This window comes from Thermobia domestica, chromosome 13, assembly GCF_964235325.1.
Source record: "Thermobia domestica chromosome 13, izTheDome1.hap1.1, whole genome shotgun sequence".
Lineage (NCBI taxonomy): Eukaryota > Metazoa > Arthropoda > Insecta > Zygentoma > Lepismatidae > Thermobia > Thermobia domestica.
The window spans coordinates 136,442,441-136,468,284 of record NC_137466.1 but is presented as its reverse complement, the minus strand read 5'-3'; the positions used below and the strand labels follow the sequence as shown (position 1 = coordinate 136,468,284).

At 36.6% G+C, this 25,844-nt stretch overlaps 2 protein-coding genes, 1 long non-coding RNA gene and 1 other non-coding gene across 12 annotated transcripts in view; 2 read left to right on the top strand and 2 right to left on the bottom strand.

Annotated features, from left to right (window-relative positions):
- LOC145668544 (cathepsin L-like peptidase) overlaps positions 1 to 25,844 on the bottom strand; it is a 236,802-nt gene that overhangs the window by 185,758 nt on the left and 25,200 nt on the right. The gene's annotated exons all lie outside the window — the stretch shown is intronic.
- LOC145668545 (uncharacterized) overlaps positions 1 to 25,844 on the top strand; it is a 66,838-nt gene that overhangs the window by 30,097 nt on the left and 10,897 nt on the right. For all 8 annotated transcript variants that reach the window (XR_014128044.1, XR_014128043.1, XR_014128042.1 and 5 more), the window contains 6 exons: positions 4,426 to 4,637; positions 12,631 to 12,697; positions 14,791 to 14,839; positions 17,960 to 18,054; positions 21,071 to 21,107; positions 25,581 to 25,699. This is a non-coding gene — a long non-coding RNA (uncharacterized LOC145668545). The remainder of the gene's footprint in view (positions 1 to 4,425; positions 4,638 to 12,630; positions 12,698 to 14,790; positions 14,840 to 17,959; positions 18,055 to 21,070; positions 21,108 to 25,580; positions 25,700 to 25,844) is intronic.
- Positions 3,439 to 4,089, bottom strand: LOC145669071 (uncharacterized). The gene has a single exon (XM_081737428.1). The coding sequence runs from the start codon at positions 4,087 to 4,089 to the stop codon at positions 3,439 to 3,441; it is 651 nt and encodes a 216-aa protein (XP_081593554.1).
- LOC145669337 (small nucleolar RNA SNORD31) lies at positions 14,930 to 15,000 on the top strand. Its single transcript, XR_014128196.1, has one exon. It is a non-coding gene; the product is annotated as a small nucleolar RNA SNORD31 (small nucleolar RNA).

Here is a 25,844-nt window from a genome sequence, read left to right as displayed (position 1 = left end):
TGTTCTTAGAACTTGGCCAGCATTGCAAATTGCACAAATATTACATATATTTTGTTCTTTTAACTGTTTGGTTATATATATTTGGTTCGATTAACTGTTATCTCCGCCATCCTTCGTTTGCATAAATTTAATGCAGTTGTAAGGTTTCTTTACACCATTCTTAGTTAGCAGTGAAATAGAATTGTTATAACTAGAGCGTCACTTTACTGGTTACAAGTGAGAAGTTCGTGGTAATTGTCAGTGACGCAACTACCAAGAAAGCAAAATTGCAATCAATAAAATGTATTTTTAGTCTGCTGTACAGAAAAATTTTCCAACATGAGTACTTTATTTTATTTATTTTTTCAATATCAATGCATTGTACTTCCAAACAAAACAAATAGTTTATAGTACACAGTCTGTACGCACGCCTCGTAAACGGCAGTCTACAGTTTGGATCTTTCCAGACGAAAATCTACCCAAGAAAGTGAAGCGACCGCGAAGTGGGGGGAAGAAGATGGTCGCAACTTTCTTCTTCAAATCTGGCCATGTTGCAACTGTTCCACTTGAAGAACAAATGACTGTTACTGCTCAGTGGTACACCACTGTTTGCCTAACAAAAGTGTTCCAGAAGTTTCGGAAATGGCGTCCAAGAACTGGATTGTGTGGGATCCTGCTTCATCATGACAACGCGTCCGCGCACACACGGCCAACGTCACAATTCAGTTTTTAGAATCTACGGGGGTCAAATTTATGACTCATCCGCCGTATAGCCCTGACCTGGCCCCATGTGATTTTTTTGTTCCCCAGGATCAAAGATCGCATGCGTGGGAAGAGATTTTGCAACCCTGAAGAAGCTGTAGTGACTTACGAGAATGAACTTTCAACACTTGAAGGAAAAGACTGGCGGCACTGCTTCCAGTAAGTGTTAAATTGATTTTAACTATGTAAGTTGTTTCACATCTCAAAACTTTCGTAGTGACCCTCGTGTTTGGCTATATTGGGAGAACAAACACCAGTTAACCACGCGAATTTTTGCAACACTCATAGAGGTGACAAAAGAGGGCCAAGGGAAGTGTCAATCTTATGTACGATGTGCTTTACCTTGAAAAATTTCGCAACCCATAGGTGCTTTATCTTGATTTATCACTCAGTTTTTGATGAGTAAGTACCCATTACATCCTTCATTGTCATTCTCCTGTATATATTTTACCAGAATTTTCACTGGTGTACCCCTCATAATTTACACATTAAGCTTAGAATATGCGTGACAGTTAACATGTTAATTGATATTTTCTTTTTTTAAAGTAGAAATAACGTATTTTATTTAACATACTTCGCTGAGACACAAATAAATGAATTTTTAGTTTTCAGGGTTAACCATGAAACTGAAATTAATTCTGAATAGCTTGTATATATATATATATATATATATATATATATATATATATATATATATTCTGGTTACTCGTGTATTGTATGAGGTGTACGGGTACAGCTCCGTGAAAATATTTAATGTCTTTATATCATTTGTACTCCTTATGTGCATAGTTTTTGTTATTCAGATAACTGCCCTAGTGTTTTTTATAAAAGCAATGAAAGTACTGCATGATACTCCTTTAATCATTTGTAATATTGTTTTTAAATGATTGATGTTTTTAGTTGTCAGAAAGCCTGTTTAGATGTGGACTTTATAACATCACTTATACATTGAAACAAGATCAAAGGTGTCTGCTTTTTGCCATACAAATGGAAAACCAATGACTTAAATTGGCATCACGCTACTAGGTGAAATTGCATAGATATGGCACCAATTGTACCTCTAATGGTTAGTTTAGTAACTTTGACCCCAAACAATACATAATCTATCTTCTTCAATTACATATAAGCTTAAAATGGGTAATACTTTATTTGTATAATTTTTTGCATGGTCCCGAGCTCATTTTAATTGAACTTACTTAGGACTTTGGTAAGAAATATAGTTGTTCACTCCAGCTTCTGCACGTGCGAACGTGTTCATCCATTTTGAAGTAACGTTTTTCATTACATGAAATAAACGTTCTAGCAGGCAAGTAATACCAGCAGGCTGACAGATTTTATGTTCTTCCTTAAATTCTTACTATAAAAATGTAAGTATTGTCGAAGTACTTTGCGTATTCATTATGTACTTCAACATAATTTCAGTTCTGCAGTTGCAAGTAATCTTCCAAAACTAAGTGTAGTGTCCCTCCCAAGGGAGAATAGTGAATGGTACATCTTTCAGAATATATTTACTGCTGGCTTGGAATAATTTGCTGTGTATGTGAAGGCGAGGGAGACTTAACTGTTAATACCGTTAATATTATGAGGACTGATCAGAAAGTAACGTTACGAAAACAGCTAACAGATAGTACATACATTAGGTTATTTTTTGACAGTCTCCATACCGGGCTGCTTAGCCACATTGTCACGAAGTATTTCACCACCTCGTCTGAAGTGAAGCGACGGTCTCCTAAGTGCTTCTTCAATTGCGGGAACAAATGAAAATCGCTTGAAGCGAGGTCCGGGCTATAGGGAGGGTCGTTGATATTCCAGCTGTGTTCAAATCTGTTGATTCCATGCTGGATCGCCCTTTCCTCGTCGGTGAAGTTTTCTTTATCAGCTGCAAACTTTCGACACCATTCTGCGACATACTAATGAGACGTATTTCCGTAAACCTCTACCACCTGCCGGTGAATTTCAGCCGCGGTTGTGTTGCGTCTACAGAAATCAAAACTTACCACTTCTCATTCCTCTATAACAGACGAAACGCCAGAAATATCAACCTTATAATCTTAGTTTCTGATCCTCCTTCGGAGTAACAGATATATATAATTTGTGTGTGTGTGATATATATATTTAAAATTATTATAAATACATATTGCTCTGAGAAACCTAAGTTTTAAGTAATATATTGTTCCGTTTATGCTTTACTTTCAGATTTTGAATGTAACGTAGAATTATGAACCTTTCCATGCGTTGTTCCTGGATTTGAAGAAGTGCTATGTAAGTTTTGCACGTATCAATCCACAGTAATAGCATACAACAGTACCTCGTCGTGTTCCGTACTCAAGGATAGTTCTTACTCTTGCACCACGTACAGAAATGGTGGTATGTCATGTACAAGTGGTAATAGAACACATAAGAAACCAGATCATGTTGTACTCACACTGGAATATGCAGTATGAGTACACCGTGATCTGAGTTTCTTATGTGTGCTATTACAACTTCTACATGAAATACCATCACGTTTGTACGTAATGCAACAGTAAGAACTGTCCACGAGCACGAGACATGCAACATGCGTTCAAGTCCTCCCCTTCCCCACACACACACATAGTGAAACAAAGTACAAGGGCACTACAGAGGCGCACATAAAGTGCAAGGGAAAATTTGATGGTTGAAAGTGAAAAAAACAAGTATGACCGGAAAGCATTCATCTCAACTTACCATCAAAGTGTGGGCGGATAAATTCGAGCTATTTCCAAAAAAGTTCTGAAACCGGGTTTCTACGGGAAACTTTTTCTTGAAAAGAAAGGAGGCCAAATGTCCGACGAAATGGTGTCTTTTGTTCCCATATCTCGGAATGCTGTCCCTCGCGTCTCGCCACAACCGCTCGATATTTTGCGTATGAACGCCAGTTTCAGGATCTACGAAATTCAGGCTATGATTCACGGTGAAGAGCTGAAATCCCACCTCAGCCAACCTATCATATGACTTCCAGCAGTCGCTGTGAATGGTTGTACCAGTTTTCACCCACTGCTGAATAACGGCCAACAGCTCTTCAGCACTTCTGTTCTTCACGATAGACATGAATACATTGCCCGAACCAACCTCATAACCTCCAAAAACCCACGTGCCATCGATCACACGACCGCAGTGGTTTTTCCGTCTCCCGAACTTGGATTCATCTATCTGAACTTTTATCCCTGGACCCCCAAGTTTAGTAGAGGAATCCATGGCCCAGCAAACACAAACCTCACGGCAGAAGCTGAACCAATCGACACATGTTTTTCTGCAAATATTCCGATTCGTAAGAGCATTACTGATGTTCGGACTACTATTCAAACACCAGTAACCCATAAGGCGCATCACCGTTAAAAAATCGAGCTTAGCCCTAGAAAAAACGTTCCTTTGAAAATCGAGGAGCAGAAATGGCACCTCGTCTTCCTCCGAATTTCAAATAAAACTTGTTTTCTGACAGCGAAACACGTTCCTTTCCCTACAAAAAGCCTTATCCCCACCACATCCAGAACACAACTTACCAATTGGGATTAATCCACGTTCCTGCAACACTCATGGCGTCAGCTTCTTTCCTTCACTTTCATTTCAACAATTTTGTACTCAGATAAGGTGCAGCCACCGCAAGGTAGCATATGCTTAATTATAGCACCTGCCATTTTCGTCTTCTCTATTTCTTCCTGATAGTACTGCAGTGTGTTGCCACCTACCTGGAGAACACAAAGCACAAGCTACGTCAATGTACGCAGAACCATCAGTAGGAATGGCACCTGCACGTAGGCGGAACCTCTGGCTAGAAGTGCAGGACGTTATAGGGCCCGCAAGAAGATTCCCGAAATTTATACGTACCGCATTTTGGAAGAGCAACCTCAACTACAGGGATCGAATGGTGCTTACAGGTATGTTCTTTTTTATATTCGTATCACTAGCAAAGTAAATTACACTCGCTTTGTTACCCCATTTTCAAGTTCCGAGATCCTCAATGAATAATCCGTAAAAGACTGCACTTCGTGAGTCCTCGGTAAATGATGAGCACTGTCGTATACCATATCCCAATCCACTTCGATACGATAAAACTTAAATGAAGTACTTTGTAAATTTACTCAGTGCCTGTTGTCTATGATGATTATCCCTGTCATACTTCTATAAGTGGTGACGTTTAATCTAAGCTGAGATAACAGGGTATACTGTTGCTTTTCTTAGAAGGAAATGGGTTACTATTTTCTTTTACAGTAGTAAAGGGAAGTAAGTACGCAGAAAGTTTCTTCTTAAAATTTTCGAATTCCATTAATAGTTTAAATGTCTAGGAAAAAGACTAAGTCTTTTAACATGTAAGATTTACAGGCATTCCTGAAATTTTGTTTTGGAAGACTGTCTAGATATAAGAAGTAAATGTTGCATAGGAAAACTAAAAATCTTAACATTCAAGGTTTAGACGAAGTTCTTCTAATGATAATTGGGTTGTCGGTGAAGCAACGATTATTATTTTATTTTTTTTTTTTTTTCTTTTCTTTACAAAGGCCATATTCATATAAAGAACAAAAATTACTTACCCATTGTTCGATCATTATTTCCTGTTTTTCAGTGACCTTCTTATTCTTGGTTTATACAACCTCTCTTTATCAGCCATAAACTAAACAGGATGCTGATGTTCAACTTCGTAAATTGAATATGCAGCACAAGTCAGGTGAATATGGCCAGTATGGAAACACATTTTCCCCAAGGTCAAATATTTTTAGCGAATGATCAAATTTGGATGTAGTTTTGCGTGGTCATGGTGGAAAACTCATCTCTGAAAAACCTCGGGATGTTTTCCGATCATAGATTCTATCGAGTTGTAAAATCACCTTACATTACACATTCCAATAGATTGATTGGATTGGATTCGTGGTAGGAGTTCAAAAAGCACACTACCACATTGAGGGCGTAACTTGCTTCTTAAATGTTTGATTTCGATGCAATTTGAATGCATTATGGATAAAGTCTGCCCACAAAGTTGTAAACCACTTCTCGTTCCATTTTTTTTTCTTCTTTCTTTGATTTGAGAAAGAGAATTAGTTTAAAATTTGTTCACTCCTAATTATTTCAGAAGTGATAGTTTTCTTCACTTTTAATAAGCATTATACTTGTCTTCAAATTAACTACTGATAGCCCGGTCATGGAGCCTTGTGGTCGTGAACATTTGAATAAATGATATTCAGTTTCTGGGATCTATCGTGTCGTGTAATATGGATTTGACTTGGTGAGAGCCTTTATCTTGTGTGCTTCCCTAACCGTGAAACGTCTCGTTTGCGCGAATGAATGAGGTCCAACAACGGTTAAGAGGGGAGGGAACAATCACAAAACTTGTCGAGTCACTGGTTTCGTACCGTTCTCTTTGCTTTAGTAGGTATTACATGTTTATGTTTAGCGATTATAATTGTCATTTCACATTCGGAACTTCCCCAATCTGGTTAGTTCGATCACTAGATCAAACCGTGTTTAGTGTATTTTACTCCAGTGCTTTCACAATGTTTCCAACATACATTTACATGGTTTGTACTGACCTGAAAAGTCAGGATATTTTCAACAAACTTAAAATGTTCGTTACAGAATTCTCCGTCTGTGTGTGTCATTTGCGAATTTTTCAAGCCCTCTATTCGGTGGAGCATCAAAAACTATCTGAAAGAAGCGATGGAATTTTTCGCGTTACTCTTAACGTTCCTGAGATTGGCCAGAAAGTTCCGGTTTCGGGAGTTTTAAGGACCATGTTTCAGGAACTGTAAGTCATAGAGAGATTACATTGGTGTTGATCAATACCAATACCAGTTATTGACTCAGTAATTATTGCATCATTAGTTTCAGTAATTTCGTCATTATCGACTCAATAAATGCGAGAATTCTCTTCATACAAATTTCGAAAAAACTAATTCTTTTTAAGTTCGTTCTGGCAGTTCTCTTCGAGCGTTCTCAACTTGATTCCATTTGTTTTTGCAATAATCTGTCTCCATAACTAATATTGAGTATTGTACTGCAGGTTGCGTAATAGAATTTTAGAACTGAACTTCAAAACATCCATTTTTAATAATAACTATTTTTATTCTTGTGTTATAATGCTAGGAAATACTTATTTCAGAAGTGTAGCACATGGAAATGCTGTGCAATTGAGTTAGGTTTTAGTTTTAGGGGGGGGGGGGAGGAAAGAAGGAACTTCTTGACAGAACTATATAATTTAGTTGGTCAGAGGACAGTTGAAAGTACAGATTACACGACAGTATTCCCAAAGTTCCAGTATTAAGTGACGTTTACAAATATTAGTTGCCCACAGACAAACACCTCAAGGAATTAAGGGAAATTCAAAATAAGAAAATGGCTTTTTTTAAAAAAAAAAAAAAAAATCGCCACAAATAAGCTTAAGGAGCATCGAAAGGTACTTAAGCTTTTAAGGAACAACAAACACATTTATTTTTAGTAGAGCTACAGAAGAAAATGGTTCTAAGTTCGTTGGTTGTGAATAAAGTAATCGGGCAAATTATATCTCGGGTGTTTGTGCAGAGGGTGTTAAGTCAAAAAATACACTTTTTGGGAAAATTGATTTGAAAGTTTAAAAAACCGTGCTAAATCGGGATGACGAGTAAACACTACTTTAATATAAGATTTATGAAGAGACGTATGTGTACAAACAGTGTGTATTATATCGCTAATGTCATGTAATACGTTTTATGCTTAAGAGAACAAAAATGTACCATTTGAAAAATTCTTACTTATCCCGTTTTGCATTTTTGAAAATCAGACTTACCCCTACACTATATTATACAGACACGCACTTTCTATCTGCCTTACACACATACATTTTTGTATCAAACTAAAAAAATATTTGAAGTTACAGTTCTTCAGGCTCTGAAACGTTCCCCATTGTGTCCGGCAAGACATTACGTGCAGTTTTCGCTGTTGTCAGAGATTTGTAAAAATCGTGAAATACATTTGACACAAATGGCAGATCAAGAAGATGGTGGTTATGGGTACTGGCCCATCATATGTAAAAGTTGGAGTCAGAGTAGAGCTCCTTCCTCTTCTTGCTTGAAGTCTTCATTTAAGGTAGTTTTATAATACATTATTCCCAAATTCTTCTTTTCATAATGAAGCCACTTCATATCCCGCCACGTTATCTTGCAACCACTTTCATCAACTGTACGGAGTTGGAGGGAGCCCTTAAGAAGAGAAGTTCAAAAATTCTTCGCGGGACATTTCTTTCACAACAAACTGCTTACTCTTTCCAGCCTGTCTGATAAGTTGCGCCCAATCGTGAGGGTGGTCAATACTACCGTTGAATTTTTTCTTTTTCTTTTCTATTAAGCTGTGATCCATGTCGCTCTCCATATGAGTATGTCCTGGTAGGAGAAACTTATGGTCGATAACTTCTAAATGGGGAGAATTTTGCAAAGCAGTCATGCACATTACTGCTACATGGCTGTTCCTGTTTTGTCCACTGCAGGTGTCGGAATACATTGTGACATGTCTGACATCCGGGTTCAAGTAATGAAGAAGAAATTGATACAAGCAGGACATCATTTGCCCCCCTACCAGCTAAACCTTCATGCCATATGAAACAGTAGCCTTGGCCATCATCACAATCGTGCACTGTTAGGTTAAAAGTCCATAGTTGCCTCTTATAGAACGCTATTGAATTTTTAACCAAAGGTGTCGGTAGGCATTGCTGCATGTCAAAAGTTACAGTTTTCTTTCCTGGATCGTGTTTGGATAGTTCCTTGTCTCTAGCTTTAGCCTGGTAGGCCAGCTCAGCTTGCCTATGATGTTCATTTAGTTGTGTTTTTGAATCTTTATCACCGGTTGCTTTTATCTGCAATGACAACCTGTCGCACAATTGACATGTATCCACATGTGGTTTCTTGATTTTTAAATTCATTTTGCGAAACTCTTCATAAAGGGTCCGACTCACAGGAGATCCCTTGCAGGTTCTTTTGTACTCGTCATAAAGCTCCGAAATGGTGAGATATGATGGCAAGTATCTTCTGTCCGAATCTTTCCGTGAGTAATGGCTCTCATATTTAGGAACAGCTTGTAGATGTTTTCGAACTTCCTCCACTTCCTCTTCAGATTTTGCATTAGCAGGCTTGTGGACACCCCTTGCATCCGGAGCAACTATGCCCGAAATACTGGATCGTTTCTTTTGAATTACGGTTTCAATAAACTTCTTTGTTTCGCCAAACCTCTTTTCTTTCTCCATTTACATCGACATGATATGAAACTGTAATTTGACGGAAATGTTGCTTCTCCGCATCCAACTGTCTAATCCTTGTTGTTTTCTTATCTCCAATGTCCATTAAACTAACTAGATAAGCAACTCTTCTATTAAAATTTCCAATATTCCAGTAGTTTTCAAACAATACTTTGCAGAATTCAGGAGAACAAAAGGAACGACAGTTTTTTCTACAAACGCCCAATGGCTCACATTTTCGAGCTGCAATCAGCTTGCCTGTTAATGAAATGTATTTCTTCCCTGTGTTCCTACCAATTTTTCTCTTCCCGCAGTTTCCTGGTATCACCTTTCATTCCTACTACTTTTCGCTTGCCTCTGGTCGCCCGTGATCTCCCAGATTTTTTTTCTATTCCACCTTCACATCCACTTCCACTGCTCTGATTTGAAGTCGATGGGACTTGCGTATCTTGAGGATCTTTGTCGTTAGTTCCTTCACACATAACTTCCTTCACATGACCTGCATTTTCAGTTTCAGCTTGTATATCATCACATGGCCCTTTAGAGATCACTTGCTTCGAAAACTGCTTCCTTGTCGTCAGAGGAGTACACTCAACAGAAGAATTGGACGCAGAACTGTTGGTACAATAATTTGGATCCTTCGTTGAATCATCCGAATCAAACACGGTTTTCCATTCCGCAGGTATTGCAGGATCATCACAGAGATCTGAAAAGAATGAATAGTAAATTTATTAATTTTAGCTAATTTCGAATAGTAGAATGACTAGACAATATAATCTCAGGTTGAAAAATGTGCTGGGCCAGCAAAGTAGCAATCATTCATTTCAAGCAACTCTGTATAGATTCTGGAAATTGTCAAACGCATAATTTGTCACTAGAAACTTCCTCGTGCAAAATTTCATGTTTGCCTGGATCTTATGCTGGACCAGCAACATATTCTGTTAAATGTGTCAAAACACACACACTGTTGATGGATTCTTGTCGGCCCAACAACATTTTTTAACCTGGTAGTTATAAATAGTATGCCGTAAACAAGAAGAATGAGAAACGATATGTCGACACCATATAATGGAAATAGTTGAGATGTAAAATCAGTTTCTACGCAGTAATGTTCATTTAATTAACTCAACCTTCCCTAAGTTAACCCACTTCAACCTCTTGGTTTTCCATACCATTCCTTTTCGACAGTGTGCAGGATAAATGATTTCAACCATCAACTTAACCAACCTAACCTACTTTGATATTTTAGTTGTTGATTTGTTCGTTCTTCGACAATGTACGGGGGCAAATAATTGAATCAGCTAATCCTACTGACTTAATCAAATTTTGCCTAACTTAACCTAATCTTGGGTTTTCGATAATGTCCAAAAGGAAACCCTTTGCTTACTCCTTCTTACTTTAAATAATTTAATCTTGACTCTATAGATCTCTTTGTTGATTGATAAGTTTCACCTGTCGTCTTCCTTTTCCTTCTCTTGGCCATAAAACTATACCAGGTAAAACAATATTTTTCTGTTTTGTTTACTACGATTTGAGATATGAAAACAGAATGGCAACATTGATAAAAACAAACACCGGTACCGATTTTTTTTTTTTTTTTTTTTTTTTTTTTTTTTAGATGTACAAAGGGACATTCTGAAAAGGAAAATATGAAATGAGTATTGGCGGTCAAAAACCACTTTTCTTGCCCTCGAGGGAAATCTTTATTTTCAAAATTTTGAAATCAAATAGTTCAAATGCATTGTATGACTTTTTAATCTTTTGGACATTATCGAAGAACAAGGAGGTTGACAACCAAGAGGTTAGATTAGGTTAAGTTAGGCAAGATTTGATTAAGTCAGTAGGATTAGCTGATTCAATTATCCCTCATATATCAAACGAGGCGTGAAAATGCTCTGTTTGACTTACTCTCAGAATCACTAGCATTGATTCTTCAGAAGAAGGGAGTTACTTTTCACTACCATTGTACACTTTTATATAAAATATCGTGTGCCCCTAAAGTTACCATTGAATACTTTCAGTGCACAACATAGGCTATAGTAGTGCAACATACTATCATCGTATGACATTCATTAATCTAATTTATATTCATAATTAAAAATTCTGTGTTACTATAATTACGCTATAAACATCAAATTTGTTTTTTACACTACATTTATTGCATACATCCATTATTCTTGGTTAATACAACAAGCTGGTGGCTTTATTGTTTTTAAGCAAACGCATTGGCTTCGGTCACGACCAACTAACTAAAAAAATCAACTAAAACGGAGAAAAATGTTAAAAATACTGAATATGATGCAAAAAGGTTAGGTCTGTGTGCTTACCTCTATCGTCATTTTCATCTGGATCTTGTTGTTGATAAGCAGGTTGCTCTTGCATACGCACTAAGGCCAGTATTTTCCTTCGAGCGCGCAAATTACTCACACCTAAGACTACGTGCTTTCAGTAGAAAACGCATTAGTGAATACTCGTGCATTTGTAAACAGTTAAATCTAATAACAATTTACACAAACTTTAGTATAACTTTTATTCTATAATTTCATTCATTGGATACTATTCAAATGTAAGCAATATTCATTTTCAAGTTTTTAACTAATTAATTCTGAAGATCAGACTAGTGCTTCAGTTCCAAAAATAATAATAATAATAATAATTATGTAGACTGGTCATAAGGTATGGTATAGGTAGTACCATCTGTTGGTCAGCAGCAGCGTCACTATTAAAAAGGCATAAGGTTTACGCCCGTGTGACTTACCCAATTCCGCACACAAGAATGGATTCTGTTTAGGGAAAAGGGGGTTAAGTCAATTTACATGTGACTTAGCCCACTTTGCACACACACATTTGGGACAAACTGTGAGGGTAAAGAGTGCTAAGTCAGTTCAAACTTGACTTACAACTCTTTGCACAACCGTATTCGAAATTTATTGAACTACCTCATAAAACACAAGTTAGTAACTTCGGTACATATTCGAATTTGACTTAGCCTCTTATACACATGTGTAGAGAAAAAAAAAATCTCTTTCCAGTGATAGTAAAAACTCAAAAATGGAATTTTGTGACTTAACACCCTCTGCACAAACACCCGAGATATGTTGTTCATGTGCGAGTTCTTCAGCATGTTAAATATCGTTAGTGTATAATTGTTCGGTACTAGTGTTCTGCCGTATTCCAAATACAGAAGTTTGACTCATAATAAGTATTTATAGTAATAAAGTAAGCGTATATTGTATTTAATTAGCCTTACTTTGTACTTCGTTAAGAAATTAAAAAAAAAAAAAAAAAAAAAAAAAGACTTCAGCTTCTGTACGAACGTGTTCACCCATTTTGTGGTAATAAGTTGTTACATGAAATGATTTAACACTAACACAAAAAGTAGTTCTAAGACGCAATACCAGCAGGTTGACAAATTTTGTAATGTCCTGCTGTAAATTGTTGCTATAACAATGCAAGTATTGTTGAGGTACTTGCTTATGCATTATGTACTTATAGGCAGCGATATTAAATTTTAATAGGTTCTCTCTGCATATATAGATATCGTTAGTATTCATTTAGTAACAGGATACATCTTATGTATTGTTTCATTTGACTTCAAATTATTATAAATACGTATTGCTCTGGGAAACCTAAGTTTTAAGTATTATATTGTTCCCTTTATTCTTTACTTTCAGATTTTAGAATGTAACGCAGAATTATGAACTTTTCCATGCGTTGTTCCTGAATTTGAAGAAGTCCTATGTAAGTTTTGCACATATCAATCCACTTCGATATTATAAGTTTTAAAATTAAGTGTTATGCGAATTTACTTAGCCTGTTGTCTGTGATGATTGTTATCCCTGTCATACTTCTATAAGTGGTGACGTTTAATCTAAGCTGAGATAACAGGGTTTACGGCTGTTTTTCGTAAGAAAATTGAATATTTTTTTTGTACAGTGGTAAAAGAGAATAAGTTTAAACTTTTCCGTTAATTTAAGATGCTAACACAAAGGGTGTCTGTGTACCTTTCTATCAACTACCATTCTGCGTGTTTAATGTGTGGTCGAACGTGAAATCGAAACGAGCTCATTGTTATTCTGCTTGAAAGTTTGTTGGGCTACATCTGTAGCCCGCGCGACTATTGCTGTCATAAGTGTTCCAAAATGTCGAAAGTTCTTTTTTCATCATAGTTTGAGTGTTGATCCGATGGTCAATGAGTTTGCAAAATGCCAGTTCTGATGAGGAATGATTTCTAGATTGCGATAGTGATGTAAAGAATATATTGAGACAGAAAAACTATTTTTCGGACACAGAAATAGCGAAAATTCAGATGTTACTGAGAATTACGGGTGGCAGGAATCACTGATACCTGTTGATGATAGTGATAGTAAAGACAGTTGTAAGGTAAATTATGTAGCAAAAGACAATTTCAGATGAAAAAGCTCCTACTTGTAATATTTGTACTCGTGTTCATATTATTTTGCTTAGTTTTTCTGGAGCTAAAGGTGAGGCCAGGTCTGCGTTGTCCTAACTTGAATGTCTTGAATTGATTTTAGATGCAAACATTTTCAGACTTAAAGTTGATTGTAGCATTATTTACATTGACAGTTTTAGAAAGATTTGTACGTGACCGTGATGCAAAACTTACAGACGAGACTGAAATACGTCTCTTTCTTGTCATTTTGTTGCTTTTGATGAGTGGTCAGTGCTTGAAGGAAATTGTGCATTGACCACTCAATCACATGTGTGCAGAACATGCTTCGAGGAACTTGAATAGGAAAACAGAAAAAGAAAAATATATGAGTAAATAGCATATGTACAATTATGCAAGATCGTAATCACTTTTGATAGCAAGAAACCATAAAAATATATATATATTTCGCTGAAATGGTATGTTTTGTATGTTTTGTCGATAATACGTTTATCTGTAAGCTTTGTTGTAAAATTTTGTAAAATAATGCGTTTTTAAGAATTCAGACACATGTTAACGATGAAGAAAAGTTCGAAATGTGCCAGATTGATGCATTTATTGCTAAATACAAATAACTCGTACAGTCCTATTCGTGTATTACTTTTGAAAAATGAATGGCGTTGATCTTCTTTGTAAATACGTAGCTTTCAAAATAAACATATTTATCAAATTGGGCGTAAGACCCTTAAAGCAATTCATAAATACATTTCTCTACAAGAAAGAAAAATATTAACAAACTAGCCAATATAATAAAATAAAAACAAATGGGCTATAGTGGTAGGTAGGTATGGTAAGTAGTAAACTCATAAAATCTCACATGCGTGGAACATAATTGACTTCAGTATATGCTACATGGCCAGGCCCGGATAGCGCCCGAAAGTTAAGTAGACTCATTCAGACAGCATAATACGTCATGTATGGTGATAAGAACGTCATGCAAGCAGCTCTTTGCTTTGCTGATTCGTAACAATTCTGTTACCTATCTTTCGGCAACTGTTTGGTAGTAGGCAGTCTGTGCTTCAACATTCTAGTAAAAGATTCCATAATGCGCACAGCGATTTTAGATGGAGGTGCAAGTGTTTGACAGTCCGGCCTAAAGCCTAGACTTCAACTTTATTTAACACCTTTTGTACTAATTCAAGCACCGGTTGTGTACCTGACCCCAACGCCTCAAAATCATTGTCATTTTGCAGGAAGAATATAGGACAATATCTGCCGAAGTCTGTCGTAATCATTTGGAAATTCTTCCCTGAATGATCGAAAGATTGTGCATGTTATCAGTATTTGTACAGTTATATTGATGTGTTGAAGTTTTGTTTCATCCTAAAATTTGTATCCTTACGAGGTTTGAATATACTGATTACAAGCATTTCTTTCTTTATAGAAATTCTCGCATGTAGCTTCCAGTTACCGGTGGTCAATATGGTGAGAAGGTACGTACGATTTGGGAAGCAGTAAAATGTGTGAATGAAATGCTACATTAACATTGAAAATAGTGTATTGGGTATTCAATGTAGTTTTCCATTATCAATGATGACAGTTTTTACCGCCCCAGTCTGATTACACACTGACTGATAGGTAATTCTGAGATATTGGAGTACAGTTTAATTGCTTATAGAAGTATATTTGCAGTATTGTGTTGGTTCGTAGGTAAGAAACTTAATCTCAGTTCTGGAAAAAGAAGTTGCCAGAAATAAACTTCTAAGTTCTTTCTAGTGCTAAGAATGTGCTAAGAGCATACATATAACATCATCTGTGATTTTAAATACTATTATCGACTGAGGTTAGGTTCCTACTCCATTAATGATATAAATAAAATATACTTGGGTTGAACGTGAAGCCAGTGGGCATCGACAGAGAAGACCTTAATGCGCGTGAAATATCACTACAGGGGAACGCCATGTCAATATGACATACATGACTGTGGCCATTTCTAAATGAAGTATAAAATAGGTACGAAAGTATTTCATAATTTTAGAGAAGATAAATAGCCTTCTTAGTCTTAAACTTTCTAATAAATCTTGCCATCGATACTAGATTTTCAAGAAAACAGTAGATGAGGTCGTTCAGGACTTGAGTTTAGCCCAACTTGAATCTAACTCAGCGTCCAGTTTTTCCTTCTATTACACCTCTTCTGAAAAGGTGGGAATGGGTGATTCTAACTTTGTCAAATCATTTGTGTTTATGGAAGTTGTCAGTGAAGTGGTAGAAATTAAATATATTCTGTTTCAACGTTTATCACCATAGAGCAAAAACTGTCGTATGTATAGCGATAAGCGGTTGTTTGGAATTTATTTAGCGTCCCGGAAGTGGTAAAAATCTACTTCTTACGGTTTAAACATTGAACTCCATAGAGCAGAAACTGAGAGCGGAAAGCTAATTTTGGGAATTGTTCATCTCAAGAATAGGTTCCACTTCATTCATTTGCCTCTTCAAACCAGAAATGGTAGAAATTGCGCATTTTCGTTTTCAAGTTTGACACATTTGTCGGATGGCCGAGGGAAAACAAAAGGAAAATTTCAAGAAAGAATGAATAGGCGAAGGAAGATTTTTACACTGAATGTCTCACCCAGAATCGAATCCAACATAACTAAAGCTGAGAACAGGAACGTTCGCTCCGAATGACAACTAGACTTCAATCCAGTACATTTGTTGGGTATTTAGACCACTATGTAAGTTTACTCGCACAATGTAGGCAGTTTCCCACCGCAGTAATCGCCTCCAAGAGAGCGGAGATAATTGTCATCTGATCGTAAGAAAGCGCCTAATTTCTCAATTCTTTTATCTATAAAAAGCTGGTGTTTATTATTTTCAGTAGTAAAATACAATTGCTTTCCAGAATAACCTTCTACTTCACATAGTGAGATCTTAATTAAATTGTTAGCTTTATTACCTTGGAAAGTGATTCAAGTTTCTGCTTTTTGGCAATGGACATGAGCCTTATCTGGCAAAAGTTTTTGGGATGACTTCTCTACGTGAATATAACTTCAAAGAAAGGATTCAAAAAGTATGTGCAGCTTCACGTTCTATGTCTGCCAATCTGGCTCCACCTCGGATTACCAAGTGACCCCGCGCAGCGTGCTTGAACGACACATTATTCATCTGATTTGTGGCTGGCCTCCCGCATACTAACCTTATACTCAAGAAAACTTGCTTATTCCTTAATAAAACCTGAAGTTGCAAGTGTTTTCAGTGAAATGGAAATGATTGGGATAGGGAAACATGTGTTTGAGTATACTCGAAGTTAAACCAGGAAATTGATCTTACGTACTTTTAGTACAAGAACTGGTAACATATCTGTAAGGTGTGTTTTGACAATGCAGCTGATTCCAATGTTGTAACACCTCACAAAAATGAGGCCATGATTCATTGAACACCGGTTGCACTATGTCTAATCATTACGATGCATGTTCACGAATGTCGATCGAGCTATTCACAAGTGTATAGTCTTCGTGGGTAAATGCGATCCGAAGAACGACCAACCTTGCTGTATGCTTCAGTAGGTACTAGCATCAATTACCCGTTTCGCTGGGTTAAATTAAGAGAAAATAGTAATGTGTTTCATTAGTCAGCCACTTTTCACTATTAATAAAACTCTGATGTCGGTTATTACTCTTCCCTTCCCTCCCATGTTGCGTGGCAGAATTTAGATTTAAACAGCATCTTAAGTGTCGCTGTTCATCATAACGATCTCGTAAATTACGGATTTGGCACTAATATCGGTCATTTTCGATATTTTTTTCTTCTCCCATCCCCTCCCATGATGCGGGGCAAGGCATCCGAAGTGTCATTGTGTATCTCAGCATCACTGAAAACTGGATTCGACACTGATATTAGTGATTTCGATCCCCCTCGCAAGTTGTGGGGCTGAATTTGGATGTAAACGGGATCGGAAATGTCACTGTTCAACACAGAGACCTCAAAAACTATGGATTCGACACTAATATTGATCATTTTAGATAATTTTTTTATATCCCCTAATATGGTCGAATTCGGTCGGGTGATTTAAGAATTATTAAGTTTTATTTATTTTTATATATATATCTCCCTCCCCTAAGTTCTACCGTGAAAGTGATATGGCAAAACAAATCTCAGGTCCGAACCTCATCTGTTGAAAATTCGATCGAGATCGGTCGGATGGGTCAAGAGTGCTAAAGTCAGTCAGTCACTTTCTTTATTTTTTGTGCCAGGCCCGAACTTTATCTATGTTGAAAAATTTGATCGAGATCAGTTGGGTAGCTGACAGGTCTATCACTTTTATTTTTATCCTCCTCCTGCCCTATGTTGCTTCGTCAAAGTGAAATGATAAACATCCCAGGCACAAACCTCATCTATGTTAAAAATTTGATTGAGATAGGTTAAGTTATATTTATTTTTTCTCTCAAGGTCGAACTTCATCTATGTTGAAAGTTTGATAGAGATCGGTCGAATGGTTCAAAAATAGGAATCACAGTCACTTTCAATTTTATAATATAGATATGTAGGTGATTGTAAATTAGTATTTTCACATCCGGCTTATGCTTAGTCTGCTGAATTTGTTTTTGCTTTCTCAGTATTTCAGATTGTTGCTGTTGTAAACCAGATTCATTACGAGTGGAAACAATAGCACGAAGCGAGCCCATATCGAAAATTCTTATGAGTTTTTGAGGTAAGTCTTATGTTTATATATACTGGTAGGTGCTGGTGATCTGTAGGCTCGGTTCTCAGCAGGTCTTAATGGTTTCATATTTTATTGCTCCTTTCGTATTTATTTTTTGTATTGATCAACAACCATACTAAATTTTAACCGTTCGAAAGTTATTTTGTAGAGGATGAGGATACTAATTATCCACTAGATTTTTACGTGTTATTTTCTGAATAGAGAATTAAATTTAGTTCTAACAGGTGCATTTTGATTTTTAAGATGATTGAGTAGTGTTTGGAATAAAGTGTAGTTCCGCATATCGTGGGGTTGCTGATCGCATTGACCTACGAATGTGTCGTATCTTAATGCGCACAGTGCGACTACGGATGCATTATTTCAGAGTAACTACGTTATGCCAATTGGATACTGTCCATCATATCGTCATGCGTTTAAGAAGTAGTTCATTCCATACCACTCCCAATCTCGACTTGTATGTAGAAGCACACGAGCATCTCAGCGCCATCATCGGCTGTTGCTCTTCTATTTTGCTCATCTAAAATCAGTGCTTCGTCATCCACGCTGCCAGGCCTTTTGGAATTCATGTTCTAGAACTTTTTTGGATGACCTTGGCGTCGAAACTCCCTTTGTCAGTTGGGTTTTGTACGTATACTCCCATGGAAGATACTTCGTCCAACTATTTTGTCCCATCTGGCTCATACAAGAAGCCTCACGAATTTCAACAAGTTTCACTGTGTCTCAGCAGTTTTTGCTTTTTTTCGGCTGCACTTATAGTTTTAAATTACGTGCCTTTCTTCAGTTCATTGATGAACGGATTGCAATTTTACAAACTACGTCATATCTCTGCATGTCATACACAGGTGCTTTGAGTAACCTTGATGTGCAAAATAAACATCCTTTTTTCGTCCAGTAAATCCTCCTACCACGTTATAGATTATTAGCATAATGATGTTAGCTACAACTTCGCTGGGTTCCGAGCTATGTTGGCATAGCTGGTAATGAAGCAGCAAACCATGCAGCGAAAATTGTTACCCATGAGTGGAAGAGGGTTTCATCTCTGTACCCAGCATTGGATCTGCGTTTACTATTCACTGCTCGGTTGCATTAGCTCGGATAAGACAAGGCTGTCAACAGTAAATTACATGTACACAAACCTGCACCTTTGGACCATCTCAAGATCTCAACAGCAGGAACGAATTCTAACTAGACTTACTATTGGACATGGATTTCTACTTTGTGGCGAAGATTCCCCATTGTGTGCGGCTTGTGGATTTAGACAAACTATTCAACATCTGCTTGTGGATTGTCATAATCATGCTCAGCTCAGCTTTGCCCTAGCAACATTTCTTAGAGATGGGCCACCGAATAATATCTAAAGCTTTTTTCTTCATGTCATACCCGTATTGTGATTGCCCTAATGTTTATACTTATTTTTTTTTTTTTATTCATTCTGTTTGATCCCTTCTGTTGTCTCCAACAGTATTTTTCGTTTGCAGCCCAGTTAACAATCCCGACAAGTATTTTCATAACTGGGACCTTTCTTTACCCTTCTGCATAGCCTCGGCAAAAGATTAATGTTCAATTATGTTAATAACTTTACCCTAAGGCTTTTATAATTGTATTTGCAGATTTTCTAGTTTTTGTTTACTTTTATGGCAGCCTTGTTACTAAATTTTAGACATTAACTGGTGCAAAAGGGCCTCTGTAATATAGCGCATCAACTTCCAAGGCTTCATTCCGAGATGGGAGAATTAATTTCAAACCTGAACTACTGTATTTCATACTGGGATGCCAGATACGCCCTCTTACTGAAGGTTAAACGTTACACGATGCTCTGCCAATAATAACTGCAGTGACATTATTCCGATATGTAACAAATGTTGCCATTGCAAGGAACAAAATGCTATTTCGTTAAAATTCAATAAGGATTTAGGCAAGTTTCAATAGAAAGTTAATTCCCACCTCTATATCATAGGCCCAAAGTGGTCCTCATCAACCTTTATAATTTCCACTATATTCCTAAAATGGCAAGAAACTTCGTGTCATTTTTATGTATAATTTTTATTTGTACGTGATCAATTTGGTAAAAGAAATAGAAATTTACGATTTTTTCATTTGAGTTCATGTATTTTAATGATGTGCATATAGTTGTGCGTTACGTTAAATAATTTATCATTAGATAGCAGAGGCAAGTAATACCAGCAGGCTGACAAAACTATTTTGTCATGTCCTTCCTTAAAATCTTGCCATAGTAATGCAAGTATTTTGAGGTACTTGGCTTGTGCTATGTACTTATAGGTGTACTTCAACATAATTTCAAGTATTCACCAGTGGGAAGCAATCTTTCCCCTCAGTTTTGAAATTATTGTTCATGAGGCACATTTTCCAATCACTTTCTTAAGTCGAATCATGGTTGTGTAGAGTTAAGCCCTTGTAACTGCAAATATTCCATGTACCCACCGTATAATTCCCACACATTACACTGTACTGTATTGCAGTGTACTCATGTAACACGAGTCAGTCTACCACTAAGCAACTCCATCGAAAAAGTGAAAATATCACCTACGCCCTTTTGACATGAAGCGATTCATAAATACTGCTGATTAGATAATTTAGTTAAGCAATTATCAACATTTTCCAGCATATAGATCTTATTGTTGATACACTATCGGAGCAAAAACGGAAAAATGGCGAACAATTGGGATATTATGTATGGTCTTTGTATAGGTTGGCCCGTCCGAACTTCCAAATAAGTGACTAAAACATACAATTGGGTCCAGGACGTAAAATTACACAATTATTCCTATCAGCCCTACCGGAAAAAGGCACATAATCTCCCAACAGGAGAGGGACAATGGAATACTTTTCATAATCACGTGTGTACGGGGCGTTGTTTGGTTTGTACCAATGTATTTTAGAATTGACGAATTATGCTTTCTCGATGCCATATTAAATCTTTTGCCATAAATATAATAAAATCATTTTACTCTGTGAATGTACTAATTTGGCTTTATTATTGCAGGTGCACTACATCGGTTCTGTCAACTTCGGAGTTAAAGGTGCGTTGGTACACTGATAAGTATAGTCTTAAATATTTTATGAGCACAGTGTAGTTAGTGCATGCTATTTATGATTTAGTACCACAGATTATGCTTTAGTGTTTCATGATTTATACGGAGATTACATAAGAAAATAAACATACATATTAGTTCTGACAGGAGTGATGATGAGTTTTGTCTCGTTCGTATGAGATAGTCTTGATTACAAACTTGCCAACTGAACTCCCTGTGAATTTACGAATACCTGTTTGTGTAATTATTTGGTGTAGATTTTAAATTTACCACGTTAATTCAATTACTTCTTTATACCGGATGTATCAAAAGTCCAGGGCTATACAGAAACTGCTATTAGTAAAGATACGAAAAAATAGAGAAAATAAAGAAAAGTGTTTGGAAATAGGAGCTTTTCGATCTAAAATAGATTGTTTTCAATTGCACCAGTAGTTTGGGCTCCATCCTGGTAAGATGTTCTATTAAATGAAAAAGCAATGCTGTCCACTCAGCAGGCTGTCGTTCTCGTACGTCCTCACCATACCAACAAACAGTGTTATTGGGAAGCAGATTTAGATGTTTTGGTTCTTTCATACAACAATGTACAAGTTCGCTGTGTGCGTACCCGTACGTTCTCTTTAGACAGTGCTGAACTGGAAACTATAATTTCATTTTAACATAAGAGTGCCTTACCATGTGGGGCCCAAATGGCTGATGCGGTTAGGGAAATTCCGCCATTTTAGAATGAAAACTACCTCCAACGTTTTTGTAACTATGCTCGTTACAAAGTTGACCTGTGATCCCGGACTCGATACCCGGTAGGTTGAAACTAATATTTAAATGTAAAATATAATTATAGTCTTAGAATAATTAAGAATACAGTGGTACCTTGGTATACGTCCGGTTTCGAATAAGACTAACTTGCTATGAATCCTGTTTGAATACAAAATTTTCCTTGGTGTATATGGATGGCCTCTGGGATAAGATTCACGCACTGGAACGTGTATAGGTCAAAATGAATCAGTACCCAGTACCCCGCTCGCTGCTCGTGTTTTTACTACTCGTAAGTCTGTAAGGGCCACTACTGTTAGCAAAGTAAAGTGAGGTCAACTTTTATTTGTACAAATTTTAGTATTAAGCAGTGTTTAAATGTATTTTACAATCGTTGTTAGAAGTGAGAGTACTAGTGATTTTTCTGAATTTCCCAAACAAAATGGTGTTTATACAAACCCTTGTTTGTTGGACTGGTTTTGCAAAATAAATCTTATTGATCACACAAATTAAACGGAAATACACTGTTCCGGTTCCATTGAGATAAATTTGAGGACTTTTGCGATCCTTACCTTGATAAGAACTTTACAAAACTAACTCTATGGCCTATGGAACCAAGCTCTCCATTGACTTCTATCCTTCGCCAACTGGTTCCAGTTTCTACTTTGTATTCCTTTTTCTACAAGAGTCATCTTAATATTGTCTTCCCATCTGCGTCGTTTTCCGATTAGAGTTGCAGTGAAGACTGAAAACGCTCCTACTTTCTTCCATCCTGGCTACATAACCTGCCCACCTGAGCCTCCTAGACTCGATGACTCTAACAATGTTTGGTAAATCGTATAAATTATGTAGTTCCTCGTTGTGAAGTTTCACCATTGCTCTTAAATCCGAATCTTCGTCTCAGGACCTTGGTCTCAAACACTGGTACTTTCTCTACGTTCTTCCCTCAGAGTAAGCGACCATGTTTCGCAACCACATAGAACAGGCATGATTATCGTTTTATATATTTTAAGTTTCAAGCACGTCGACAGAATTCACAAGAGGTTTTGAACTGAACAACAGGAATTCCCTGCTTTTAGTCATCATTTAATTTCTTCGTGAACATAGTTTTCGTCTGTTAATATTGATCCTAGATATTTGAAAGTAACCACTTTATCAAAAGTATTATTCGATATTTTAACACATCCATAATTTGCAGTATTACGATCTCGACGAACTTCCATGTATTTAGTTTTCTCAGCATTTACTTCTAAACCCGTGCCCATGCGAGCGTTTAATAAGATCTCTGCATTTCTTTCCATTGTTCTGTCATCCCCTATTAAACTTACATCATAACATACGTCTTAACCTGATGAATATCATTCAACTCTAAGCCCTGGTTGCTATCTTTATATGTATTTCGTGCCGCAAGCTAGTTCCGATTTTTTAAAACTATTTCGCTGCCAAATATCAGTAACCTGTGGCAAAAGTGTCATGTTGATAAACGTTGCTGTACTTTTTCGTTAATGCTTAAGAAACATTGTTTGTAATTGAATAGGTTAATGGTTGGGGATTAATCCGTAATTCAACACCAATACTTTGACTTAAATGGCATAATTGACATTTAATACTAATTCCTAATATTTTTTTCTTCAGCTCGCGACTTGTATTATGCAAGGAGAAAGATTTGATTTAAATCAATAAAATTATTTAAATCAACAAGTTATTTAAAAAATAAATTTCCACCCTGGTCATGTGAAGTTTATCCCAGAAGAGTTCGCTGAGTGACAAATCCTGAGACTGTGGCGACTATTTCATTTTTGTGGTAATGTATGCCTCTTTGTTCGCAGATAATTACTGCAGAACTTGGTATGTTTAGAATTGTTATCCTGTTGTAACACAACGTTAACGGCCCAAGATCCTTGTTCATAATGGGATTACATACCTCACTTAAATGTTGATACTAGTTTTTCTTCATTATTCTGTTGATTTGAACTGTCATCAACTTGATTGCCTGTAAAACGTCCCCACACAGTGACGCTACCTTTTCAGTGTTTTACTATAGATATTAGACATCGGGATGAAAGTGCTTTTTGGAAGGGCGATGGACAAGCATCTGTCATTGGGAACCCAAAAGCTGAAATTTAGATCGTCGGTGCAGAGTACCCTCTTCTATTATTCATTGATCCAGTATTGAAGGCATAATAGTACCTGTTTGCAAACACAACTGTTCGTTGTAGACAACTAGTGATATTTCGTATAAACACCACTAGATGTTAAAACAATGCATCACTAGACAAAGCGTAGTAGTTTTTTGTACTTCCTTAATAAATGTCTTAGTGTAAGCAGGATTATGCGTTTTTGTGTGAATGTTATTTATTTTACAAAGAAGGCCAGTAAACACTGTTTTGTATAGGTACAGTGTTTATTTGGAAAAATCAGTGTACTCCCTTTTGATTTTATATGACTATAAAATGTTATGGAAACTTAATTTAATTACTTCCTTATTGCAGGGCTCATAGCGAGTCACTTTTTAAACTAAAAGTTACTCTTTTGGGGGGAAAAGTGACTTTTTCGTGTGATCTATATTTTATATTTTGCATTGGCAGTTTTCTAAAAAATATAAAAATAAATGTAAAAATGCAGAAACTTGTTACTCATTACTCTTCTGAAAGCTTCAGTACTTGCTGCCACATGTAAAACAGGCAGCTTTATTTTCACTTCAGCTTTTATTCTTTCTAAAGCACAGTGAATGGTTGGTGGATGCTTAAGCTCTCAAGATGGGGTTGAGAACTTTAGCTTTCTCTCGTAATAGTTAATGCTCCGCTCAACATTGTGTGTTTGCGAGGTTCATAATGTTCGTCTTGTATTATGCTTCTTGTATGTTCTTAGGAGTAGGTGATGAATTTGAATATTTCATGGCTTTGAGAACTCTCAATGCTAAGTTAAATATAATGTCTGGGATGAAGAAATTCGGAAATAGGCTAGAACTGGTTCCACTTACTCAGAAGCTTCTTACATCTGCCACATCTGCTTACTGTAACTACAAAGCATACTTAGAAAACCTAAGAAAGGAGGAAGCTCAAAAAGAAGTAAAGAAGAAAAAAGAAAATATGAAACAAAACACAGAGTAATGAAGAAATTGACAAAGGAAAAAAAGAGCCATGATGAGATTTTGATCACTTTTTCGTGTGCTTTTGGTCACTTCAACTATTTACAAGAAACCAGACCACTATGAGCCCTGGTATTAGAAAAAATAGTGTACTTACTGTTATGTATAATCCACAGCAAGAGGCCTGCAACATGAGCATGTAAGTTGATTGTGAAACTACGCCTAACAGCCCAGAGAATCAACATAACGTCTAAGTCTCATGAATTAGGCCAGGAGAAACCTCGACGTCCTCCCATGCACTTATTTTTGGAGCAAAAGACTTCATCGTTTCACAAACTTACATGCTCATGTTGCAGGTTTTTTGTTGCGGACTGTACAAGTCCAATCCAACAGTTGGGAACGTATTTAACGATGTATATTTGGGTATCACTGTATTGTTAGGAAAGATAAAGCGCAAAGGATTGACTAGTTAAATGTCATACAGAGATCAAATAATGCGTGAAGAATTAAAATTTTGCATGTAAATACTTCATGAAATGTGATAAGGCTGTTATATTGAACCATTTCTGGTACCCAGTTAACTATTGCTGTAGTTACTAGTATTCTTCTTTCGTTTCCAGATTTAAAAAACTGCAGAAACAGTGGAAAAGAAAGCGATCTGTATGTGCCACCCTTTTTGTGCTAGTCTTCAGAATTGTTCTAATTTAATATGGAAAAAAAATCACCTAATGGTCGAAAGGTAACGTGTTCGTCTGTTGAAAAATCTTATCTTTTGTCTAGGAATGCTTTGTATCTATTAACAGCATGTGGGGAAAAAATGCCAAATACTATAAAAATGTAGATAATTTAAATAGTGAAATCTGTCATTTACAGAATAGTGGCAT